Source organism: Oncorhynchus masou, unplaced genomic scaffold, assembly GCF_036934945.1.
Source record: "Oncorhynchus masou masou isolate Uvic2021 unplaced genomic scaffold, UVic_Omas_1.1 unplaced_scaffold_9010, whole genome shotgun sequence".
Taxonomy (NCBI): Eukaryota; Metazoa; Chordata; class Actinopteri; order Salmoniformes; family Salmonidae; genus Oncorhynchus; species Oncorhynchus masou.
The window spans coordinates 2,053-11,062 of NW_027015482.1; the positions used below are offsets into that span (position 1 = coordinate 2,053).

Below are 9,010 nucleotides of genomic sequence, written 5' to 3' on the forward strand. Positions count from 1 at the left end.
TCTAAAGTAATGCACTATGTAGGGAATAGGGTGCCATAGTGCTCTGGTCTAAAGTAGTGCACTACATAGGGAATAGGGTGGTATTTAGGATGCAGCCCTGTGACTCCTTTGATTGAGGGCACTCATCCCTCTCGCTTCCCCCTCCATGGGATTCAAAGATAAATAATTAAATTGATTAGGGAACCAATCGATAAACGGGTGAATTATAAACTTGGCTTCCACCAGAAGTCACCTCCCTCACCTCCCTCCAACTGACTGCCACAGTGTTTCCATCAAACACACGCACACCGGAGTGGTGGGAATGCTTACACACACACACACACACACACAATCAAGGCGAGAATTGAGAGTGCTTACCTGTGGTCGAGTAATTGAGCCATGAGTGATGTCATCAGTGGAGAGGAGACGAGGAGAACAGAGAGAGAAGGAGAGAGAGAGAGTAAACAACAGATTAGTTCATGGTCAGAGAGAAAGGACCATTTTTAAAACAACATGGGGTTTCTGAAAATGTTACCAGCTCGACAATTATTGCTTCCTCTGTCCTTGTTTCCTCTAATTTGTTTTCAGGTTTGATGAGGTCAGATTTGTACCCAGGGATTGATGAGGTCAGAGTTGTACGCTGGGGGATTGATGAGGTCAAAGTTGTACGCTGGGGGATTGATGAGGTCAAAGTTGTACCCTGAGGGATTGATGAGGTCAGAGTTGTACCCTGGGGGATTGATGAGGTCAGAGTTGTACCCTGGGGGATTGATGAGGTCAGAGTTGTACCCTGGGGGATTGATGAGGTCAGAGTTGTACGCTGGGGCATTGTTGAGGTCAGAGTAGTACTCTGGGGGACTGATGAGGTCAGAGATGTACCCTGGGGGTTAGATGAGGTCAGAGTTGTACCCTGGGGGTTTGATGAGGTCAGAGTTGTACCCTGGGTCATTGATGAGGTCAGAGTAGTACTCTGGGGCATTGTTGAGGTCAGAGATGTACCCTGGGGGTTTGATGAGGTCAGAGTTGTACCCTGGGGGATTGATGAGGTCAGAGTAGTACTCTGGGGGATTGATGAGGTCAGAGATGTACCCTGGGGTTTGATGAGGTCAGAGTTGTACCCTGGGGCATTGATGAGGTCAGGTTGTGCCCTGGGGCATTGATGAGTCAGAGTAGTACCCTGGGGAATTGTTGAGTCAGAGTTGTACCCTGGGGGATTGATGAGGTCAGAGTTGTACCCTGGGTGATTGATGAGGTCAGAGTTGTACCCTGGGGGATTGATGAGGTCAGAGTAGTACTCTGGGGGATTGAAGAGGTCAGAGATGCTTCCTAAAAGTCTGACACTACTTCTTTCCTTGTATCCTTTCCTTGTATCCTTTCCTTTTATCCTTACCCTTAGGATCTCTGAATTGAATGGACAATGATGCAGAACAGAAGCAGCATCATCCTTGGAATAAGTTGGTTGTGTTTCAAATGGCACCTTGCCATTAGGAGGGAATAGGGTGCAAATTAGAGGGAATAGGGTGCCATTTGGAGGGAATAGGGTGCAAATTAGAGGGAATAGGGTGCCATTTGGAGGGAATAGGGTGCCATTAGGAGGGAATAGGGTGCCATTTGGAGGGAATAGGGTGCCATTTGGAGGGAATAGGGTGCCATTTAGAGGGAATAGGGTGCCATTAGGAGGGAATAGGGTGTCATTAGGAGGAATAGGGTGCCATTAGGAGGGAATAGGTGCCATTAGGAGGAATAGGGTGCCATTAGGGAGGGAATAGGGTGCCATTTAGAGGGAATAGGGTGCCATTAGGAGGGAATAGGGTGCCATTTAGAGGGAATAGGGTGCCATTAGGAGGGAATAGGGTGCCATTAGGAGGGAATAGGGTGCCATTTAGAGGGAATAGGGTGCCATTAGGAGGGAATAGGGTGCCATTTGGAGGGAATAGGGTGCCATTTGGAGGGAATAGGGTGGTGCCATTTAGAGGGAATAGGGTGCCATTTAGAGGGAATAGGGTGCCATTTAGAGGGAATAGGGTGCCATTAGGAGGGAATAGGGTGCCATTAGGAGGAATAGGGTGCCATTAGGAGGGAATAGGGTGTCATTAGGAGGGGAATAGGGTGCCATTAGGAGGGAATAGGGTGCCATTAAGGGGGAATAGGGTGCCATTAGGAGGGAATAGGGTGCCATTTGGAGGGAATAGGGTGCCATTTAGAGGGAATAGAGTGCCATTAGGAGGGAATAGGTGCCATTAGGAGTGGAATAGAGGATGCCATTAGGAGGGAATAGGGTGCCATTAGGGAGGGAATAGGGTGCCATTAGGAGGGAATAGGGTGCCATTAGGGAGGGAATAGGGTGCCATTAGGAGGGAATAGGGTGCCATTTAGAGGGAATAGGGTGCCATTAGGAGGGAATAGGGTGCCATTTAGAGGGAATAGGGTTCCATTAGGAGGGAATAGGGTGCCATTAGGAGGGAATAGGGTGCCATTTAGAGGGAATAGGGTGCCATTAGGAGGGAATAGGGTGCCATTTAGAGGGAATAGGGTGCCATTAGGAGGGAATAGGTGCCATTAGGAGGGAATAGGGTGCCATTTAGAGGGAATAGGGTGCCATTAGGAGGGAATAGGGTGCCATTTGGAGGGAATAGGGTGCCATTTGGAGGGAATAGGGTGCCATTTAGAGGGAATAGGGTGCCATTTAGAGGGAATAGGGTGCCATTTAGAGGGAATAGCGTGCCATTAGGAGGGAATAGGGTGCCATTAGGAGGGAATAGGGTGCCATTAGGAGGGAATAGGGAGTCATTAGGAGGGAATAGGGTGCCATTAGGAGGGAATAGGGTGCCATTAAGGGGGAATAGGGTGCCATTAGGAGGGAATAGGGTGCCATTTGGAGGGAATAGGGTGCCATTTAGAGGAATAGAGTGCCATTAGGAGGGAATAGGGTGCCATTAGGAGGGAATAGGGTGCCATTAGGAGGGAATAGGGTGCCATTAGGAGGGAATAGGGTGCCATTAGGAGGAATAGGGTGCCATTAGGAGGGAATAGGGTGTCATTAGGAGGGAATAGGGTGCCATTAGGAGGGAATAGGGTGCCATTTAGAGGGAATGGGGTGCCATTTGGAGGGAATAGGGTGCCATTAGGAGGGAATAGGGTGCCATTTAGAGGGAATAGGGTGCCATTTGGAGGGAATAGGGTGCCATTTAGAGGGAATAGGGTGCCATTTAGAGGGAATAGGGTGCCATTAGGAGGGAATAGGGTGTCATTAGGAGGGAATAGGGTGCCATTAGGAGGGAATAGGGTGCCATTTAGAGGGAATAGGGTGCCATTTGGAGGGAATAGGGTGCCATTAGGAGGGAATAGGGTGCCATTTAGAGGGAATAGGGTGCCATTAGGAGGGAATAGGGTGCCATTTAGAGGGAATAGGGTGCCATTTGGAGGGAATAGGGTGCCATTTAGAGGGAATTGGGTGCATTTTGAAGGGAATAGGGTGCATTTTGGAACACATACATGAAGAAAAGTGCTGAACACAGAGCCTGACCTGCTGGAGGAAGATTGTGAATGACCTATGACCTCCCCAGAGAAGTCAAGTAAGTCAGTTCTTTTCATCCATCAGTCCTTTCAAACCAAAGTCTCTAAGGGGAGAATCAATGGAAGAACAGAGCTGTGCCTCAACCTTCCCAGTTTAGAGCCAGTCTATCCTTCAAACCTAGATCTATCCTCTTTCATCGGTGTGAACAGCCATGAGAGAGAGAGAGAGAGAGAGAGAGACAGAGACAGAGACAGCGACAGAGACAGAGAGAGAGAGAGAGAGAGAGAGATTAATTTCTATCAGTTTAATGTTTACTGTTCATTTCTGATTGTTTATTTCACTTTTGTTTATTATCTATTTCACTTGCTTTGGCAATGTACACGTACTGTATGCTTCCCATGCCAATAAAGCACTTTGAATTTAAGTTAATCTAATTGAGAGAGCGAGAGAGAGACAGAGGGAAGAGAGAGGAGAGAGAGAGAGCGAGAGAGAGAGAGAGAGAGAGAGAGAGAGAGAGAGAGAGAGAGAAAGAAGAGAGAGAGAGAGAGAGAGAGAGAGAGAGAGAGAGAGAGAGAGAGAGAGAGAGAGAGAGAGAGAGAGAGAGAGAGTGGGGAAGGGATAATATCAGTCTAAGTGAGCTGTTGAAACCATTAGGACATGTTGCTTAACATTTACTTCACTGCATCATGCATTTATATCTTTCTTCCTCTATCCCTCTATCCCAGCTCTGTCCCTCTATCTCTCTATCCCTCAATCAATTCAATTCAATTCAAGGGGCTTTATTGGCATGGGTAACGTGTTAACATTGCCAAAGCAAGTAAGGTAGATAGACTTTATATATTATCTCTCTATCCCTCTATCCCAGCTCTGTCCCTCTATCCCTCTCTGTCCCTCTATCTCTCTATCCCTCCATCCCAGCTCTGTCCCTCTATCCCTCTCTCTATCCTCCATCCCAGCTCTATCCCTCGATCTCTCTATCTCTATCCCAGCTCTGTCCCCTCTATCCCTCCATCCCAGCTCTGTCCCCAGAGAGAGAGAGAGATCTATACAGTCCACATTCAAACTGAAACATGTCATCAGAGACTATTGAAAACCAATGAGACATGGGGATGCATCCCAAATGGCACCATGTTCCCTATATAATGTATAAATTCCCCATAGGGTTCTGGTCTAAAGTAGTGCATCATAGGGAATAGGGTGCCATAGGGTTCTGGTCTAACGTAGTGAACTATATAGGGAATAGGGTGCCACTTGGTATTGTGTTCTTGATAATCATGACCTGTACAGTACTGTGTGTTTGTGGAGTCAGACCTGTACAGTACTGTGTTTTGGGGAGTCAGACCTGTACAGTACTATGTTTGGGGAGTCAGTCCTGTACAGTACTGTGTTTGGGGAGTCAGACCTGGTGGCCAGTACTGTGTTTGGGAGTCAGACCTGTACAGTACTGTGTTTGGGGAGTCAGTCCTGTACAGTACTGTGTTTGGGGAGTCAGACCTGTACAGTACTGTGTTTGGGGAGTCAGACCTGTACAGTACTGTGTTTGGGGAGTCAGACCTGTACAGTACTGTGTTTGGGGAGTCAGACCTGTACAGTACTGTGTTTGGGGAGTCAGTCCTGTACAGTACTGTGTTTGGGGAGTCAGACCTGTACAGTACTGTGTTTGGGGAGTCAGTCCTGTACAGTACTGTGTTTGGGGAGTCAGTCCTGTACAGTACTGTGTTTGGGTAGTCAGACCTGTACAGTACTATGTTTGGGGAGTCAGACCTGTACAGTACTGTGTTTGGGGAGTCAGACCTGTACAGTACTATGTTTGGGGAGTCAGTCCTGTACAGTACTGTGTTTGGGGAGTCAGACCTGTACAGTACTATGTTTGGGGAGTCAGTCCTGTACAGTACTATGTTTGGGGAGTCAGTCCTGTACAGTACTGTGTTTGGTATCATAGAGAGAACATACTCATATCCAACACATCTCCTAATATCACAAATGTGAAGCGTCATTTAAAACCCCACATATAGGTTACATTACGACTGTACATCGAATGCATATAATTCTGGAATATCTAGAGTAATGCTTCTGCAATGAGGAAGTGATTCAATGAGGAAGTGATTCAATGAGGAAGTGATGCAATGAGGAAGTGATGCAATGAGGAAGAGAAGTGACTTTAACGCATGCACCAGGTCAAACAAAGATCAGCACTATAAGAATACAAGTCCCATATAATATATAGTATAATTTACATAACGTCTATACATTATATTTCAGGAAGATTTTGGGCTAGAGGGCCGCATTTTCACTTTTGGATGAATAGCGTGCCCAGAGTAAACGGCCTCCTACTCAGTCCCAGATGCTAATATATGCATATTATTAGTAGTATTGGATAGAAAACACTGAACACTACTTCCGGCGCCGCCGACAGAGATGGCCGCCTCGCTTCGCGTTCCTAGGAAACTATGCAGTTTTTAGTTTTTTTACGTGTTATTTCTTACATTAGTACCCCATGTCATCTTAGGTTTCATTACATACAGCCGAGAAGAACTACTGTATATAAGATCAGCGTCAACTCACCATCAGTACAACCAAGAATATGTTTTTCGCGACGCGGATCCTGTGTTCTGCCTTACAAACAGGACAACGGAATGGATCGCATGCAGCGACCCAAAAACGACTCCGAAAAAGAGGGAAACGTGGCGGTCTTCTGGTCAGACTACGGAGATGGGCACATCGTGCCCCACTTCCTAGCATTCTTCTTGCCAATGTCCAGTCTCTTGACAACAAGGTTGATGAAATCCGAGCAAAGGGTAGCATTCCAGAGGGACATCAGAGACTGTAACGTTCTGTGCTTCACGGAAACATGGCTCACTGGAGAGACGCTCGGATGCGGTGCAGCCAGCGGGTTTCTCCACACATCGCGCCGACAGAAACAAACACCTTTCTGGTAAGAAGAGGGGTGGGGTGTATGCCTTATGGCTAACAAGGCATGGTGCGATGAAAGAAACATACAGGAACTCAAATCCTTCTGTTCACCTGATTTAGAATTCCTCACAATCAAATGTAGACCGCATTACCTACCAAGAGAATTCTCGATTATAATCACAGCCGTATATATCCCCCCCCAAGCAGACACATCGATGGCTCTGAACGAACTTTATTTAACTCTTTGCAAACTGGAAACCATTTATCCGGGAGGCTGCATTCATCGTTGTTGGGGATTTTAACAAGGATCTGAAAACAAGACTCCCTAAATTTTATCAGCATATCGATTGCGCAACCAGGGGCGGAAAACCTTGGATCACTGTTACTCTAACTTCCACACGAATATAAGGCCCTGCCCCGCCTCCCCCTTTCGGAAAGCTGACCACGACTCCATTTTGGTTGATACCTGCCTACAGACAAAAGCTAAAAAAGAAGCTCCCAAGCTGAGGTCTGTCCAACGCTGGTCCGACTCAAGCTGACTCCACACTCCAAGACTGCTTCCATCATGTGGACTGGGGACATGTTTTATTGCGTCAAATAACAACATTGATGAATACGCTGATTCGGTGTGCGAGTTCATTAGAACGTGCATTGAAGATGTCGTTCCCATAGCAACGATTAAAACATTCCCTAACCAGAAACCTGGATTGATGGCAGCATTCGCGTGAAACTGAAAGCGCTAACCACTGCTTTCAATCAGGGCAAGGTGTCTGGTAACATGACTGAATACAAACAATGCAGGTATTCCCTCTGTAAGGCTATAAACAAGCTAAGCGTCAGTACAGAGACAAAGTAGAATCCCAATTCAACGGCTCAGACACAAGAGGCATGTGGCAGGGTCTACAGTCAATCACGGACTACAGGAAGAAACCCAGCCCAGTCACGGACCAGGATGTCTTGCTCCCAGGCAGACTAAATAACTTTTTGCCCGCTTTGAGGACAATACAGTGCCACTGTCACTGCCTCCGCAACGGAAAAATGCGGTCTCTCCTCCACTGCAGCCGAGGTGAGTAAAACATTTAAACGTGTTAACCGCAAAGGCTGCAGGCCCAGACGGCATCCCCAGCCGTGCCCTCAGAGCATGCGCAGACCAGCTGGCTGGTGTGTTTACGGACATATTCAATCAATCCCTATATCAGTCTGCTCCACATGCTTCAAGAGGGCCACCATTGTTCCTGTTCCTAAGAAAGCTAAGGTAACTGAGCCAAACGACTACCGCCCCCCGCAGCACTCACTTCCGTCATCATGAAGTGCTTTGAGAGACTAGTCAAGGACCATATCACCTCCACCCTACCTGACACCCTAGACCCACTCCAATTTGCTTACCGCTCAAATAGGTCCACAGACGATGCAATCTCAACCACACTGCACACTGCCCTAACCCATCTGGACAAGAGGAATACCTATGTGAGAATGCTGTTCATCGACCAGCTTGGCATTCAACACCATAGTACCCTCCAAGCTCGTCATCAAGCTCGTGACCCTGGGTCTCGACCGCTCTGTGCAACTGGGTACTGGACTTCCTGACGGGTCACCTCAGGTGGTGGAGGGTAGGTAACAACATCTCCCCTCCCCGCTGATCCTCAACACTGGGGCCCCACAAGGGTGTGTCTCTGAGCCTCTCCAGTACTCCCCTGTTCACCCACGACTGCGTGGCCACGCACGCCTCCAACCAATCATCAAGTTTGCGGACGACACAACAGTGGTAGGCTTGATTACCAACAACGACTTAGACGGCCTACAGGGAGGAGGTGAGGGCCTTCGGAGTGTGGTGGCTGTGGAAAATAACCTCACACTCAACGTCAACAAAACTAAGGAGATGATTGTGGGACTTTGTGAAACAGCAGAGGGAACACCCCCTATCCACACATCGATGAACAGTGGAGTAGAGAGTAGCAAGTTTTAAGTCTCCGCGCACACATCACAGACAAACTGAATTGGTCCACTCACAACAGACAGCCTCGTGAAGAAGGCGCAGCAGCGCCTCTTCAACCTCAGGAGGCTGAAGAAATTCGGCTTGTCACCAAAAGCACTCACAAACTTCTACAGATGCACAATCGAGAGCATCCAGGCGGGCTGTATCACCGCCTGGTACGGCAACTGCTCCGCCCTCAACCGTAAGGCACTCCAGAGGGTAGTGAGGTCTGCACAACGCATCACCGGGGGCAAACTACCTGCCCTCCAGGACACCTACACCACCCGATGTTACAGGAAGGCCATAAAGATCATCAAGGACATCAACCACCCGAGCCACTGCCTGTTCACCCCGCTATCATCCAGAAGGTGAGGTCAGTACAGGTGCATCAAAGCTGGGACCGAGAGACTGAAAAACAGCTTCTATCTCAAGGCCATCAGACTGTTAAACAGCCACCACTAACATTGAGTGGCTGCTGCCAACACACTGACACTGATTCAACTCCAGCCACTTTAATAATGGGAATTGAATGGGAAATGATGTAAATATATCACTAGCCACTTTAAACAATGCTACCTTATATAATGTTACTTACCCTACATTATTCATCTCATATGCATACGTAT

The 9,010-nt window shown here is 47.8% G+C and overlaps 1 protein-coding gene across 1 annotated transcript; it reads right to left on the minus strand.

Annotated features, from left to right (window-relative positions):
- Nucleotides 1–590: 590 nt before the first annotated feature.
- On the minus strand, nucleotides 591–1,275 carry LOC135538083 (uncharacterized; the record flags this gene model as incomplete). Its single annotated transcript, XM_064964069.1, has 3 exons — nucleotides 591–837; nucleotides 889–1,069; nucleotides 1,156–1,275. Coding segments are annotated over 3 exons (548 nt in total), but the record flags the coding sequence as incomplete, so codon positions are not given.
- Between the last annotated feature and the right edge of the window lie 7,735 nt (nucleotides 1,276–9,010).